The sequence below is a fragment of the Bombina bombina genome, chromosome 4 (genome assembly GCF_027579735.1).
Source record: "Bombina bombina isolate aBomBom1 chromosome 4, aBomBom1.pri, whole genome shotgun sequence".
NCBI classification, from domain to species: domain Eukaryota; kingdom Metazoa; phylum Chordata; class Amphibia; order Anura; family Bombinatoridae; genus Bombina; species Bombina bombina.
Genome location: NC_069502.1, coordinates 16024571 through 16044582, shown reverse-complemented (window position 1 = coordinate 16044582; position 20012 = coordinate 16024571). Strand labels below are relative to the sequence as shown.

Below are 20012 nucleotides of genomic sequence, written 5' to 3'. Positions count from 1 at the left end.
CAGTCTCAAACTCTACACACTCTCAAACTCTACACACTCTCAAACACTACACACTCTCAAACACTACACACTCTCAAACACTACACAGTCTCAAACACTACACAGTCTCAAACTCTACACACTCTCAAACTCTACACACTCTCAAACTCTACACACTCTCAAACTCTACACACTCTCAAACACTACAAACTCTCAAACACTACACACTCTCAAACACTACACACTCTCAAACACTACACACTCTCAAACACTACACACTCTCAAACACTACACACTCTCAAACACTACACACTCTCAAACACTACACACTCTCAAACACTACACACTCTCAAACACTACACAGTCTCAAACACTACACAGTCTCAAACACTACACACTCTCAAACTCTACACACTCTCAAACTCTACACACTCTCAAACACTACACACTCTCAAACACTACACACTCTCAAACACTACACACTCTCAAACACTACACACTCTCAAACACTACACACTCTCAAACACTACACAGTCTCAAACACTACACAGTCTCAAACACTACACAGTCTCAAACACTACACACTCTCAAACACTACACACTCTCAAACACTACACACTCTCAAACACTACACACTCTCAAACACTACACACTCTCAAACACTACACACTCTCAAACACTACACACTCTCAAACACTACACACTCTCAAACACTACACACTCTCAAACACTACACAGTCTCAAACACTACACAGTCTCAAACACTACACAGTCTCAAACACTACACACTCTCAAACACTACACACTCTCAAACTCTACACACTCTCAAACACTACACACTCTCAAACACTACACACTCTCAAACTCTACACACTCTCAAACACTACACACTCTCAACACTACACACTCTCAAACACTACACACTCTCAAACACTACACACTCTCAAACACTACACACTCTCAAACTCTACACACTCTCAAACACTACACACTCTCAAACTCTACACACTCTCAAACACTACACACTCTCAAACTCTACACACTCTCAAACTCTACACACTCTCAAACACTACACACTCTCAAACTCTACACACTCTCAAACACTACACACTCTCAAACACTACACACTCTCAAACACTACACACTCTCAAACTCTACACACTCTCAAACACTACACACTCTCAAACACTACACACTCTCAAACACTACACACTCTCAAACACTACACACTCTCAAACTCTACACACTCTCAAACACTACACACTCTCAAACACTACACAGTCTCAAACACTACACACTCTCAAACTCTACACACTCTCAAACACTACACACTCTCAAACTCTGCACACTCTCAAACACTACACAGTCTCAAACACTACACACTCTCAAACTCTACACAGTCTCAAACACTACACACTCTCAAACTCTACACACTCTCAAACTCTACACACTCTCAAACACTACACACTCTCAAACACTACACACTCTCAAACTCTACACACTCTCAAACACTACACACTCTCAAACACTACACACTCTCAAACACTACACACTCCCTGACGACAGAAGAAGCACAGCTGGATAGTGACATAACATGTCACAGAGCGTCACAACATCTCACCCCCCCCCCCCCCGGCTCCCACATGCAGTAGATATAAGTCTATATTCTCTTACCTTGTATCAGAGTCCTCTTCAGGATATTTATCCACCACACTAATAATATCCAGACAGACCAGCCCAATGCAGAGAATTTTCTTGTCCTCCATATCTGTGTTGTCACCTACAAGACACAGGGAATTGTGAGCTGTGACCCTTGTCCTGCAGTCTAGTTATGCAACTAAACTTTACCCCCAGACGCGTCAGTGATAGGTGACTTCTTACAAGTGGCGCCCTCAGTAATTTCATTCACCAAACAGTGAGCAGAAGTGTTACAGACAAAGTACAAGAGACACAGGCTACAGATACTGTATAGATATAGTTGTCTGTATGTGATCTGTCTTTATACACAGTCTGTCTGTATCACATGACACTGGCTACAGATACTGTATAGATATAGTTGTCTGTATGTGATCTGTCTTTATACACAGTCTGTATCACATGACACTGGCTACAGATACTGTATAGATATAGTTGTCTGTATGTGATCTGTCTTTATACACAGTCTGTCTGTATCACATGACACTGGTTACAGATACTGTATAGATATAGTTGTCTGTATGTGATCTGTCTTTATACACAGTCTGTCTGTATCACATGACACTGGCTACAGATACTGTATAGATATAGTTGTCTGTATGTGATCTGTCTTTATACCAGTCTGTCTGTATCACATGACACTGGCTACAGATACTGTATAGATATAGTTGTCTGTATGTGATCTGTCTTTATACACAGTCTGTCTGTATCACATGACACTGGCTACAGATACTGTATAGATATAGTTGTCTGTATGTGATCTGTCTTTATACACAGTCTGTCTGTATCACATGACACTGGCTACAGATACTGTATAGATATAGTTGTCTGTATGTGCTCTGTCTTTATACACAGTCTGTCTGTATCACATGACACTGGCTACAGATACTGTATAGATATAGTTGTCTGTATGTGATCTGTCTTTATACACAGTCTGTCTCACATGACACTGGCTACAGATACTGTATAGATATAGTTGTCTGTATGTGATCTGTCTTTATACACAGTCTGTCTGTATCACATGACACTGGCTACAGATACTGTATAGATATAGTTGTCTGTATGTGCTCTGTCTTATACACAGTATCTGTATCACATGACACTGGCTACAGATACTGTATAGATATAGTTGTCTGTATGTGATCTGTCTTTATACACAGTCTCTGTATCACATGACACTGGCTACAGATACTGTATAGATATAGTTGTCTGTATGTGATCTGTCTTTATACACAGTCTGTCTGTATCACATGACACTGGCTACAGATACTGTATAGATATAGTTGTCTGTATGTGCTCTGTCTTTATACACAGTCTGTATCACATGACACTGGCTACAGATACTGTATAGATATAGTTGTCTGTATGTGATCTGTCTTTATACACAGTCTGTCTGTATCACATGACACTGACTACAGATACTGTATAGATATAGATGTCTGTATGTGATCTGTCTTTATAAACAGTCTGTATCACATGACACTCTGGCTACAGATACTGTATAGATATAGTTGTCTGTATGTGATCTGTCTTTATACACAGTCTGTATCACATGACACTGGCTACAGATACTGTATAGATATAGTTGTCTGTATGTGATCTGTCTTTATACACAGTCTGTCTGTATCACATGACACTGGCTACAGATACTGTATAGATATAGTTGTCTGTATGTGATCTGTCTTTATACACAGTCTGTCTGTATCACATGACACTGGCTACAGATACTGTATAGATATAGTTGTCTGTATGTGATCTGTCTTTATACACAGTCTGTCTATCACATGACACTGGACTACAGATACTGTATAGATATAGTTGTCTGTATGTGCTCTGTCTTTATACACAGTCTGTCTGTATCACATGACACTGGCTACAGATACTGTATAGATATAGTTTGTCTGTATGTGCTCTGTCTTTATACACAGTCTGTCTGTATCACATGACACTGGCTACAGATACTGTATAGATATAGTTGTCTGTATGTGATCTGTCTTTATACACAGTCTGTCTGTATCACATGACACTGGCTACAGATACTGTATAGATATAGTTGTCTGTATGTGCTCTGTCTTTATACACAGTCTGTCTGTATCACATGACACTGACTACAGATACTGTATAGATATAGTTGTCTGTATGTGCTCTGTCTTTATACACAGTCTGTCTGTATCACATGACACTGGCTACAGATACTGTATAGATATAGTTGTCTGTATGTGATCTGTCTTTATACACAGTCTGTATCACATGACACTGGCTACAGATACTGTATAGATATAGTTGTCTGTATGTGATCTGTCTTTATACACAGTCTGTCTGTATCACATGACACTGGCTACAGATACTGTATAGATATAGTTGTCTGTATGTGATCTGTCTTTATACACAGTCTGTATCACATGACACTGGCTACAGATACTGTATAGATATAGTTGTCTGTATGTGATCTGTCTTTATACACAGTCTGTCTGTATCACATGACACTGGCTACAGATACTGTATAGATATAGTTGCCTGTATGTGCTCTGTCTTTATACACAGTCTGTCTGTATCACATGACACTGGCTACAGATACTGTATAGATATAGTTGTCTGTATGTGCTCTGTCTTTATACACAGTCTGTCTGTATCACATGACACTGGCTACAGATACTGTATAGATATAGTTGTCTGTATGTGATCTGTCTTTATACACAGTCTGTCTGTATCACATGACACTGACTACAGATACTGTATAGATATAGTTGTCTGTATGTGATCTGTCTTTATACACAGTCTGTCTGTATCACATGACACTGGCTACAGATACTGTATAGATATAGTTGTCTGTATGTGATCTGTCTTTATACACAGTCTGTATCACATGACACTGGCTACAGATACTGTATAGATATAGTTGTCCTGTAGTGTGATCTGTCTTTATACACAGTCTGTCGTATCACATGACACTGGCCTACAGATACTGTATAGATATAGTTGTCTGTATGTGCTCTGTCTTTATACACAGTCTGTATCACATGACACTGGCTACAGATACTGTATAGATATAGTTGTCTGTATGTGCTCTGTCTTTATACACAGTCTGTCTGTATCACATGACACAGGCTACAGATACTGTATAGATATAGTTGTCTGTATGTGCTCTGTCTTTATACACAGTCTGTCTGTATCACATGACACTGGCTACAGATACTGTATAGATATAGTTGTCTGTATGTGATCTGTCTTTATACACAGTCTGTATCACATGACACTGGCTACAGATACTGTATGATATAGTTGTCTGTATGTGATCTGTCTTTATACACAGTCTGTCTGTATCACATGACACTGGCTACAGATACTGTATAGATATAGTTGTCTGTATGTGATCTGTCTTTATACACAGTCTGTCTGTATCACATGACACTGGCTACAGATACTGTATAGATATAGTTGTCTGTATGTGCTCTGTCTTTATACACAGTCTGTCTGTATCACATGACACTGGCTACAGATACTGTATAGATATAGTTGTCTGTATGTGATCTGTCTTTATACACAGTCTGCCTGTATCACATGACACTGGCTACAGATACTGTATAGATATAGTTGTCTGTATGTGATCTGTCTTTATACACAGTCTGTCTGTATCACATGACACTGACTACAGATACTGTATAGATATAGTTGTCTGTATGTGCTCTGTCTTTTATACACAGTCTGTCTGTATCACATGACACTGGCTACAGATACTGTATAGATATAGCTGTCTGTATGTGCTCTGGTCTTTATACACAGTCTGTCTGTATCACATGACACTGACTACAGATACTGTATAGATATAGTTGTCTGTATGTGATCTGTCTTTATACACAGTCTGTCTGTATCACATGACACTGGCTACAGATACTGTATAGATATAGCTGTCTGTATGTGCTCTGTCTTTATACACAGTCTGTCTGTATCACATGACACTGGCTACAGATACTGTATAGATATAGTTGTCTGTATGTGCTCTGTCTTTATACACAGTCTGTATCACATGACACTGACTACAGATACTGTATAGATATAGTTGTCTGTATGTGATCTGTCTTTATACACAGTCTGTATCACATGACACTGGCTACAGATACTGTATAGATATAGTTGTCTGTATGTGATCTGTCTTTATACACAGTCTGTATCACATGACACTGGCTACAGATACTGTATAGATATAGTTGTCTGTATGTGCTCTGTCTTTATACACAGTCTGTATCACATGACACTGGCTACAGATACTGTATAGATATAGTTGTCTGTATGTGATCTGTCTTTATACACAGTCTGTCTGTATCACATGACACTGGCTACAGATACTGTATAGATATAGTTGTCTGTATGTGATCTGTCTTTATACACAGTCTGTCTGTATCACATGACACTGGCTACAGATACTGTATAGATATAGTTGTCTGTATGTGATCTGTCTTTATACACAGTCTGTCTGTATCACATGACACTGGCTACAGATACTGTATAGATATAGTTGTCTGTATGTGATCTGTCTTTATACATAATCTGTCTGTATCACATGACACTGGCTACAGATACTGTATAGATATAGTTGTCTGTATGTGATCTGTCTTTATACACAGTCTGTCTGTATCACATGACACTGGCTACAGATACTGTATAGATATAGTTGTCTGTATGTGATCTGTCTTTATACACAGTCTGTCTGTATCACATGACACTGGCTACAGATACTGTATAGATATAGTAGTCTGTATGTGATCTGTCTTTATACACAGTCTGTATCACATGACACTGGCTACAGATACTGTATAGATATAGTTTTCTGTATGTGATCTGTCTTTATACACAGTCTGTCTGTATCACATGACACTGGCTACAGATACTGTATAGATATAGTTGTCTGTATGTGATCTGTCTTATACACAGTCTGTATCACATGACACTGGCTACAGATACTGTATAGATATAGTTGTCTGTATGTGATCTGTCTTTATACACAGTCTGTCTGTATCACATGACACTGGGCTACAGATACTGTATAGATATAGTTGTCTGTATGTGATCTGTCTTTATTACACAGTCTGTCTGTATCACATGACACTGCTACAGATACTGTATAGATATAGTTGTCTGTATGTGATCTGTCTTTATACACAGTGTCTGTATCACATGACACTGGCTACAGATACTGTATAGATATAGTTGTCTGTATGTGATCTGTCTTTATACACAGTCTGTATCACATGACACTGGCTACAGATACTGTATAGATATAGTTGTCTGTATGTGAGCTTATCTTTATACACAGTCTGTATCACATGACACTGGCTACAGATACTGTATAAGTTATAGTTGTCTGTATGTGATCTGTCTTTATACACAGGGTCTCTGTTATCACATGACACTGACTACAGATACTGTATAGATATAGTTGTCTGTAGTGTGATCTGTCTTTATACACAGTCTGTCTTATCACATGACACTGGCTACAAGATACTGTATAGATAATAGTTGTCTGTATGTGATCTGTCTTTATACCACAGTCGTCTGTATCCACATGACACTGGCTACAGATACTGTATAGATATAGTTGTCTGTATGTGATCTGTCTTTATACACAGTCTGTCTGTATCACATGACACTGGCTACAGATACTGTATAGATATAGTTGTCTGTATGTGATCTGTCTTTATACACAGTCTGTATCACATGACACTGACTACAGATACTGTATAGATATAGTTGTCTGTATGTGATCTGTCTTTATACACAGTCTGTATCACATGACACTGGCTACAGATACTGTATAGATATAGTTGTCTGTATGTGATCTGTCTTTATACACAGTCTGTCTGTATCACATGACACTGGCTACAGATACTGTATAGATATAGTTTTCTGTATGTGATCTGTCTTTATACACAGGCTTCTGTAATCACATGACACTGCTACAGATACTGTATAGATATAGTTGTCTGTATGTGCTCTGTCTTTATACACAGTCTGTCTGTATCACATGACACTGGCTACAGATACTGTATAGATATAGTAGTTGGCCCTGTATGTGATCTGTCTTTATACACAGTCTGTCTGTATCACATGACACTGGGCTACAGATACTGTATAGATATAGTTTGTTCTGTATGTGCTCTGTCTTTATACACAGTCTGTATCACATGACACTGTCTACAGATACTGTATAGATATAGTTGTTCTGTATGTGATCTGTCTTTATACACAGTCAGTGTATCACATACACTGGCTACAGATACTGTAGTAGGATATAGTTGTCTGTATGTGATCTGTCTTTATACACAGTTCTGTATCACATGACAGCTGGCTACAGATACTGTATAGATATAGTTGTCTGTATGTGCTCTGTCTTTATACACAGTCTGTCTGTAGCACATGACACTGGCTACAGATACTGTATAGATATAGTTGTCTGTATGTGATGCTGTCTTTATACACAGTCCTGTCTGTATCAACATTGACACTGGCTACAGATACTGTATAGATATCGAAGTTGTCTGTATGTTGATCTGTCTTTTATACACAGTCTCTGTATCACAATGACACTGGCTACAGATACTGTATAGATATAGTTGTCTGTATGTGATCTGTCTTAATCACAACTGTCTGTATCACATGGACACTGGCTACAGATACTGTATAGAAATAGGTTGTCTGTATGTGATCTGTCTTTATACACAGTCTTGTCTGTATCACAATGACACTGGCTACAGATTACTGTATAGATATAGTTTGTCTGTATGTGATCTGTCTTTATACACAGTCTGTCTGAATAACAAGACACTGCTACAGATACTGTATATATATATTTGTCTGTATGTGATCTGTCTTTATACTCTGTCTGTCTATCACATGACACTGGCTACAGATACTGTATAGATATAGTTGTCTGTATGTGATCTGTCTTTATACACAGTCTGTCTGTATCACATGACACTGGCTACAGATACTGTATAGATATAGTTGTCTGTATGTGATCTGTCTTTATACACAGTCTGTCTGTATCACATGACACTGGGTACAGATACTGTATAGATATAGTTGTCTGTATGTGATCTGTCTTTATACACAGTCTGTCTGTATCACATGACACTGGCTACAGATACTGTATAGATATAGTTGTCTGTATGTGATCTGTCTTTATACACAGTCTGTATCACATGACACTGCTACAGATACTGTATAGATATAGTTGTCTGTTATGTGACTCTGTCTTTATACACAGTCTGTCTGTATCACATGACACTGGCTACAGATACTGTATAGATTATAGTTGTCTGTATGTGATCTGTCTTTATACACAGTCTGTATCACATGACACTGGCTACAGATACTGTATAGATATAGTTGTCTGTAAGTTGGATCTGTCCTTTATACACAGTCTGTCTGTATCACATGACACTGGCTACAGATACTGTATAGATATAGTTGTCTGTATGTGATCTGTCTTTATACACAGTCTGTCTGTATCACATGACACTGGCTACAGATACTGTATAGATATAGTTGTCTGTATGTGATCTGTCTTTATACACAGCTGTCTGTATCACATGACACTGCTACAGATACTGTAATAGATATAGTTGTCTGTATGTGATCTGTCTTTATACACAGTCTGTATCACATGACACTGGCTACAGATACTGTAAGAATAAAGTTGTCTGTATGTGATCTGTCTTTATACACAGTTCTGTATCACATGAGCACTGGCTACAGATACTGTATAGATATAGTTGTCTGTAGTGATCTGTCCTTTATACACAGTCTGTCTGTATCACATGACACGACTACAGATACTGTATAGATATAGTTGTCTGTATGTGATCTTCTTTATACACAGCCTGTATCACATGACACTGGCTACAGATACTGTATAGATATAGTTGTCTGTATGTGATCTGTCTTTATACACAGCTGTCTGTATCACATGACACTGGCTACAGATACTGTATAGATATAGTTGTCTGTATGTAGATCTGTCCTTTATACACAGTCTGTCTGTATCACATGACACTGGCTACAGAGACTGTATAGATATAGTTGGTCTGTATGTGATCTGTCTTTATACACATCTGTCTGTATCACATGACACTGGCTACAGATACTGGTATAGATATAGTTGTCTGTATGTGATCTGTCTTTATACACAGTCTGTATCACATGACACTGGCTACAGATACTGTATAGATATAGTTGTCTGTAGGTGATCTGTCTTTATACACAGTCTGTCTGTATCACATACACTGGCTACAGATACTGTATAGATATAGTTGTCTGTATGTGATCTGTCTTTATACACAGTCTGTCTGTATCACATGACACTGGCTACAGATACTGTATAGATATAGTTGTCTGTATGTGATCTGTCTTTATACACAGGTCTGTCTGTATCACATGACACTGGACTACAGATACTGTATAGATATAGTTGTCTGTATGTGATCTGTCTTTATACACAGTCTGTCTGTATCACATGACACTGGCTACAGATACTGTATAGATATAGTTATCTGTATGTGATCTGTCTTTATACACAGTCTGTATCACATGACACTGACTACAGATACTGTATAGATATAGTTGTCTGTATGTGATCTGTCTTTATACACAGTCTGTCTGTATCACATGACACTGGCTACAGATACTGTATAGATATAGTTGTCTGTATGTGATCTGTCTTTATACACAGTCTGTATCACATGACACTGGCTACAGATACTGTATAGATATAGTTGTCTTATGTGATCTGTCTTTATACACAGTCTGTATCACATGACACTGGTACAGATACTGTATAGAATAGTTGTCTGTATGTGATCTGTCTTTATACACAGTCTGTATCACATGACACTGACTACAGATACTGTATAGATATAGTTGTCTGTATGTGATCTGTCTTTATACACAGTCTGTCTGTATCACATGACACTGGCTACAGATACTGTATAGATATAGTTGTCTGTATGTCATCTGTCTTTATACACAGTCTGTCTGTAACACATGACACTGGCTACAGATACTGTATAGATATAGTTTGTCTGTATGTGCTCTGTCTTTATACACAGTCTGTCTGTATCACATGACACTGGCTACAGATACTGTATAGATATATGTTGTCTGTATGTGATCTGTCTTTATACACAGTCTGTCTGTATCACATGACACTGGCTACAGATACTGTATAGATATAGTTGTCTGTATGTGATCTGTCTTTATACACAGTCTGTCTGTATCACATGACACTGACTACAGATACTGTATAGATATAGTTGTCCTGTTGTGATCTGTCTTTATACACAGTCTGTCTGTATCCACATGACACTGGCTACAGATACTGTATAGATATAGTTGTCTGTATGTGCTCTGTCCTTTATACACAGTCGTCGTATCACAATGACACTGGCTACAGATACTGTATAGATATAGTTGTCTGGTATGTGCTCTGTCTTTATACCAGTCTGTCTGTATCACATGACACTGGCTAGCAGATACTGTATAGATATAGTTGTCTGTATGTGATCTGTCTTTATACACAGTCTGTCTGTATCACATGACACTGGACTACAGATACTGTATAGATATAGTTGTCTGTATGTGATCTGTCTTTATACACAGTCTGTATCACATGACACTGGTACAGATACTGTATAGATTATGTTGTCTGTATGTGCTCTGTCTTTATACACAGTCTGTCTGTATCACATGACACTTACTACAGATACTGTATAGATATAGTTGTCTGTATGTGATCTGTCTTTATACACAGTCTGTCTGTATCACATGACACTGGCTACAGATACTGTATAGATATAGTTGTCTGTATGTGATCTGTCTTTATACACAGTCGTCTGTATCACATTGACACTGGCTACAGATACTGTATAGATATAGTTGTATGTGATCTGTCTTTATACACAGTCTGTCTGTATCACATGACACTGACTACAGTACTGTATAGATATAGTTGTATGTGATCTGTCTTTATACACAGTCTGTCTGTATCACATGACACTGGCTACAGATACTGTATAGATATAGTTGTCTGTATGTGATCTGTCTTTATACACAGTCTGTCTGTATCACATGACACAGTGCTACAGATACTTGTATAGATATAGTTGTCTGTATGTGCTCTGTCTTTATACACAGTCTGTCTGTATCACATGACACTAGGCTACAGATACTGTATAGATATAGTTGTCTGTATGTGATCTGTCTTTATACACAGTCTGTATCACATGACACTGCTACAGATTCTGTATAGATATAGTTGTCTGTATGTGATCTGTCTTTATACACAGTCTGTATCACATGACACTGGCTACAGATACGGTATAGATATAGTTGTCTGTATGTGCTCTGTCCTTTATACACAGTCCTGTATCACATGACACTGGCTACAGATACTGTATAGATATAGTTGTCTGTATGTGTTCTGTCTTTATATCACAGTCCTGTCTGTATCACATGACACTGGCTACAGATACTGTATAGATATAGTTTGTCTGTATGTGATCTGGCTTTATACACAGTCTGTCTGTATCACATGACACTGGCTACAGATACTGTATAGAGTATAGTTGTCTGTATGTTGATCGTCTTATACACAGTCTGTCTGTATCACACATGACACTGGTCTACAGATACTGTATAGATATAGTTGTATGTTGTGATCTGTCTTTAATACACAGTCTGTATCACATGACACTGCTACAGATACCTGGTTATAGATATAGTTGTCTGTATGTGATCTGTCTTTATAGCACAGTCTGTATCACAATGACACTGGCTACAGATACTGTATCAGCATATAGTTGTCGGTTATGTGTTCTGTCTTATTACACAGTCTGTATCACATGACACTGGCTACAGATACTGTATAGATATAGTTGTCTGTATGTGATCTGTCTTATACACAGTCTGTCTGTATCACATGACACTGGCTACAGATACTGTATAGATATAGTTGTCTGTATGTGATCTGTCTTTATACACAGTCTGTCTGTATCACATGACACTGGCTACAGATACTGTATAGATATAGTTGTCTGTATGTGATCTGTCTTTATACACAGTCTGTCTCACAGGACACTGGCTACAGATACTGTATAGATATAGTTGTCTGTATGTGATCTGTCTTTATACACAGTCTGTCTGTATCACATGACACTGGCTACAGATACTGTAAAGATATAGTTGTCTGTATGTGATCTGTCTTTATACACAGTCTGTCTGTATCACATGACACTGGCTACAGATACTGTATAGATATAGTTGTCTGTATGTGCTCTGTCTTTATACACAGTCTGTATCACATGACACTGGCTACAGATACTGTATAGATATAGTTGTCTGTATGTGATCTGTCTTTATACACAGTCTGTATCACATGACACTGGCTACAGATACTGTATAGATATAGTTTTCTGTATGTGATCTGTCTTTATACACAGTCTGTATCACATGACACTGGCTACGATACTGTATGATATAAGTTGTCTGTATGTGATCTGTCTTTATACACAGTCTGTATCACATGACACTGGCTACAGATACTGTATAGATATAGTTGTCTGTATGTGATCTGTCTTTATACACAGTCTGTCTGTATCACATGACACTGGCTACAGATACTGTATAGATATAGTTGTCTGTATGTGATCTGTCTTTATACACAGTCTGTCTGTATCACATGACACTGTTACAGATACTGTATAGATATAGTTGTCTGTATGTGATCTTCTTTATACACAGTCTGTCTGTATCACATGACACTGGTACAGATACTGTATAGATATAGTTGTCTGTATGTGATCTGTCTTTATAACAGTCTGTCTGTATCACATGACACTGGCTACAGATACTGTATAGATATAGTTGTCTGTATGTGATCTGTCTTTATACCAGTCTGTCTGTATCACATGACACTGGCTACAGATACTGTATAGATATAGTTTCTGTATGTGATCTGTCTTTATACACAGACTGTCTGTATCACATGACAACCTGGCTACAGATACTGTATAGATATAGTTGTCTGTATGTGATCTGTCTTATACACAGTCTGTATCACATGACACTGGCTACAGATACTGTATAGATATAGTTGTCTGTATGTATCTGTCTTTATACACAGTCTGTCTTGTATCACATGACACTGGCCTACAGATACTGTCTAGATATATAGTTTTTCTGTATGTGATCTGTCTTTATACACAGTCTGTCTGTATCACATGACACTGGCTACAGATACTGTATAGATATAGTTGTCTGTATGTGATCTGTCTTTATACACAGTCTGTCTGTATCACATGACACTGGCTACAGATACTGTATAGATATAGTTGTCTGTATGTGATCTGTCTTTATACACAGTCTGTCTGTATCACATGACACTGGCTACAGATACTGTATAGATATAGTTGTCTGTATGTGATCTGTCTTTATACACATCTGTCTGTATCACATGACACTGGCTTACAGATACTGTATAGATATAGTTGTCTGTATGGATCTTCTTTTATACACAGTCTGTCTGTATCACATGACACTGGCTACAGATACTGTATAGATATGTTGTCTGTATGTGCTCTGTCTTTATACACAGTCTGTCTGTATCACATGACACAGGCTACAGATACTGTATAGATATAGTTGTCTGTATGTGATCTGTCTTTATACACAGTCTGTCTGTATCACATGACACTGGCTACAGATACTGTATAGATTAGTTGTCTGTATGTGCTCTGTCTTTATACACAGTCTGTCTGTATTCACATGACACTGGCTACAGAATACTGTATAGATATAGTTGTCTGTATGTGATCTGTCTTTATACACAGTCTGTCTGTATCACATGACACTGGCTACAGATACTGTATAGATATAGTTGTCTGTATGTGATCTGTCTTTATACACAGTCTGTATCACATGACATGGCTACAGATACTGTATAGATATAGTTGTCTGTATGTGATCTGTCTTTATACACAGTCTGTCTGTATCACATGACACTGGCTACAGATACTGTATAGATATAGTTGTCTGTATGTGATCTGTCTTTATACACAGTCTGTCTGTATCACATGACACTGGCTACAGATACGGTATAGATATAGTTGTCTGTATGTGATCTGTCTTTATACACAGTCTGTCTGTATCACATGACACTGGCTACAGATACTGTATAGATATAGTTGTCTGTATGTGATTGTCTTATACACATGTCTGTATCACATGACACTGTCTACAGATACTGTATAGATAGTTGTCTGTATGTGATCTGTCTTTATACACAGTCTGTACACATGACACTGGCTACAGATACTGTATAGATATAGTTGTCTGTATGTGATCTGTCTTTATACACAGTCTGTATCACATGACACTGGCTACAGATACTGTATAGATATAGTTGTCTGTATGTGATCTGTCTTTATACACAGTCTGTCTGTATCACATGACACTGGCTACAGATTACTTTATAGATATAGTTGTCTGTATGTGATCTGTCTTTTACACAGTCTGTCTGTATCACATGACACTGGCTACAGATACTGTATAGATATAGTTGTCTGTATGTGATCTGTCTTTATACACAGTCTGTCTGTATCACATGACACTGGCTACAGATACTGTATAGATATAGTTGTCTGTATGTGATCTGTCTTTATACACAGTCTGTCTGTATCACATGACACTGGCTACAGATACTGTATAGATATAGTTGTCTGTATGTGATCTGTCTTTATACACAGTCTGTATCACATGACACTGGCTACAGATACTGTATAGATATAGTTGTCTGTATGTGCTCTGTCTTATACACAGTCTGTCTGTATCACATGACACTGGCTACAGATACTGTATAGATATAGTTGTCTGTATGTGATCTGTCTTTATACACAGTCTGTCTGTATCACATGACACTGGCTACAGATACTGTATAGATATAGTTGTCTGTATGTGATCTGTCTTTATACACAGTCTGTATCACATGACACAGGCTACAGATACTGTATAGATATAGTTGTCTGTATGTGATCTGTCTTTATACACAGTCTGTATCACATGACACTGGCTACAGATACTGTATAGATATAGTTGTCTGTATGTGATCTGTCTTTATACACAGTCTGTATCACATGACACTGGCTACAGATACTGTATAGATATAGTTGTCTGTATGTGATCTGTCTTTATACACAGTCTGTCTGTATCACATGACACAGGCTACAGATACTGTATAGATATAGTTGTATGTATGTGATCTGTCTTTATACAGAGTCTGTCTGTATCACATGACACTGGCTACAGATACTGTATAGATATAGTTGTCTGTATGTGATCTGTCTTTATACACATCTGTCTGTATCACATGACACTGGCTACAGATACTGTATAGATTAGTTGTCTGTATGTGATCTGTCTTTATACACAGTCTGTCTGTATCACATGACACTGGCTACAGATACTGTATAGATATAGTTGTCTGTATGTGATCTGTCTTTATACACAGTCTGTATCACATGACACTGGTTACAGATACTGTATAGATTATAGTTGTGTATGTGATCTGTCTTTATACACAGTCTGTATCTTGACACTGGTCACGATACTGTATAGATATAGTTGTCTGTATGTGATCTGTCTTTATACACAGTCTGTTGCACATGACACTGGCTACAGATACTGTATAGATATAGTTGTCTGTATGTGATCTGTCTTTATACACAGTCTGTATCACATGACACTGGACTACAGATACTGTATGATATAGTTGTCTGTATGTGATCTGTCTTTATACACAGTCTGTATCACATGACACTGGCTACAGATACTGTATAGATATAGTTGTCTGTATGTGATCTGTCTTTATACACAGTCTGTATCACATGACACTGGCTACAGATACTGTATAGATATAGTTGTCTGTATGTGATCTGTCTTTATACAGTCTGTCTGTACACATGACACTGACTACAGATACTGTATAGATATAGTTTGTCTGTATGTGATCTGTCTTTATACACAGTCTGGTATCACATGACACTGACTACAGATACTGTATAGATATAGTTGTCTGTATGTGATCTGTCTTTATACACAGTCTGTCTGTATCACATGACACTGGCTACAGATACTGTATAGATATAGTTGTCTGTATGTGATCTGTCTTTATACACAGTCTGTCTGTATCACATGACACTGGCTACAGATACTGTATAGATATAGTTGTCTGTATGTGATCTGTCTTTATACACAGTCTGTCTGTATCACATGACACTGGCTACAGATACTGTATAGATATAGTTGTCTGTATGTGATCTGTCTTTATACACAGTCTGTCTGTATCACATGACACTGGCTACAGATACTGTATAGATATAGTTGTCTGTATGTGGATCTGTCTATACACAGTCTGTATCACATGACACTGGCTACAGATACTGTATAGATATAGTTGTCTGTATGTGATCTGTCTTTATACACAGTCTGTCTGTATCACATGACACTGGCTACAGATACTGTATATATATAGTTGTCTGTATGTGATCTGTCTTATACAGTCTGTCTGTATCACATGACACTGGCTACAGATACTGTATAGATATAGTTGTCTGTATGTGATCTGTCTTTATACACAGTCTGTCTGTATCACATGACACTGGCTACAGATACTGTATAGATATAGTTGTATGTATGTGATCTGTCTTTATACAGTCTGTCTGTATCACATGACACTGGCTACAGTACTGTATAGATATAGTTGTCTGTATGTGATCTGTCTTTATACACAGTCTGTCTGTATCACATGACATGGAATACAGATACTGTATAGATATAGTTGTCTGTATGTGATCTGTCTTTATACACAGTCTGTCTGTATCACATGACACTGACTACAGATCTGTATAGATATAGTTGTCTGTATGTGATCTGTCTTTATACACAGTCTGTCTGTATCACATGACACTGGCTACAGATACTGTATAGATATAGTTGTCTGTATGTGATCTGTCTTTATACACAGTCTGACTGTATCACATGACACTGGACTACAGATACTGTATAGATATAGTAGTTGTCTGTATGTGATCTGTCTTTATACACAGTCTGTATCACATGACACTGGCTACAGATACTGTATAGATATAGTTGTCTGTATGTGATCTGTCTTTATACACAGTCTGTCTGTATATCATGACACTGGCTACAGATACTGTATAGATATAGTTGTCTGTATGTGATCTGTCTTTATACACAGTCTGTCTGTATCACATGACACTGGCTACAGATACTGTATAGATATAGTTGTCTGTATGTGATCTGTCTTTATACACAGTCTGCCTGTATCACATGACACTGGCTACAGATACTGTATAGATATAGTTGTCTGTATGTGATCTGTCTTTATACACAGTCTGTATCACATGACACTGGCTACAGATACTGTATAGATATAGTTGTCTGTATGTGATCTGTCTTTATACACAGTCTGTATCACATGACACTGCTACAGATACTGTATAGATATAGTTGTCTGTATGTGATCTGTCTTTATACACAGTCTGTCTGTATCACATGACACTGGCTACAGATACTGTATAGATATAGTTGTCTGTATGTGATCTGTCTTTATACACAGTCTGTATCACATGACACTGGCTACAGATACTGTATAGATATAGTTGTATGTGATCTGTCTTTATACACAGTCTGTCTGTATCACATGACACACTACAGATACTGTATAGATATAGTTGTCTGTATGTGATCTGTCTTTATACACAGTCTGTCTGTATCACATGACACTGGCTACAGATACTGTATAGATATAGTTGTCTGTATGTGATCTGTCTTTATACACAGTCTGTCTGTATCACATGACACTGGCTACAGATACTGTATAGATATAGTTGTCTGTATGTGATCTGTCTTTATACACAGTCTGTCTGTATCACATGACACTGGCTACAGATACTGTATAGATATAGTTGTCTGTATGTGATCTGTCTTTATACACAGTCTGTCTGTATCACATGACACTGGCTACAGATACTGTATAGATATAGTTGTCTGTATGTGATCTGTCTTTATACACTGTCTGTCTGTATCACATGACACTGGCTACAGATACTGTATAGATATAGTTGTCTGTATGTGATCTGTCTTAATACACAGTCTGTATCACATGACACTGGCTACAGATACTGTATAGATATAGTTGTCTGTATGTGATCTCTTTATACACAGTCTGTCTGTATCACATGACACTGGCTACAGATACTGTATAGATATAGTTGTCTGTATGTGCTCTGTCTTTATACACAGTCTGTCTGTATCACATGACACTGGCTACAGATACTGTATAGATATAGTTGTCTGTATGTGATCTGTCTTTATACACAGTCTGTCTGTATCACATGACACTGGCTACAGACAACTAGATATAGTTGTCTGTATGTGATCTGTCTTTATACACAGTCTGTCTGTATCACATGACACTGGTTACAGATACTGTATAGATATAGTTGTCTGTATGTGATCTGTCTTTATACACAGTCTGTCTGTATCACATGACACTGGCTACAGATACTGTATAGATATAGTTGTCTGTATGTGATCTGTCTTTATACACAGTCTGTATCACATGACACTGGCTACAGATACTGTATAGATATAGTTGTCTGTATGTGATCTGTCTTTATACACAGTCTGTATCACATGACACTGTCTACAGATACTGTATAGATATAGTTGTCTGTATGTGATCTGTCTTTATACACAGTCTGTCTGTATCACATGACACTGACTACAGATACTGTATAGATATAGTTGTCTGTATGTGATCTGTCTTTATACACACTGTCTGTATCACATGACACTGGCTACAGATACTGTATAGATATAGTTGTCTGTATGTGATCTGTCTTTATACACAGTCTGTCTGTATCACATGACACTGGCTACAGATACTGTATAGATATAGTTGTCTGTATGTGATCTGTCTTTATACACAGTCTGTCTGTATCACATGACACTGGCTACAGATACTGTATAGATATAGTTGTCTGTATGTGATCTGTCTTTATACACAGTCTGTCTGTATCACATGACACTGGCTACAGATACTGTATAGATATAGTTGTCTGTATGTGATCTGTCTTTATACACAGTCTGTATCACATGACACTGGCTACAGATACTGTATAGATATAGTTGTCTGTATGTGATCTGTCTTTATACACAGTCTGTATCACATGACATGGCTACAGATACTGTATAGATATAGTTGT

At 37.5% G+C, this 20012-nt stretch overlaps 1 protein-coding gene across 1 annotated transcript in view; it reads right to left on the bottom strand.

Annotated features, from left to right (window-relative positions):
* The window catches only part of KHK (ketohexokinase), a gene marked incomplete in the record, with an annotated part of 128180 nt that extends 126393 nt beyond the window's left edge, over positions 1-1787 (bottom strand). Inside the window, 1 exon segment of the mRNA XM_053709405.1 lies at positions 1654-1787. Within this exon segment, the coding sequence (XP_053565380.1) occupies positions 1654-1745 (92 nt within the window).
* Positions 1788-20012: the final 18225 nt, after the last annotated feature.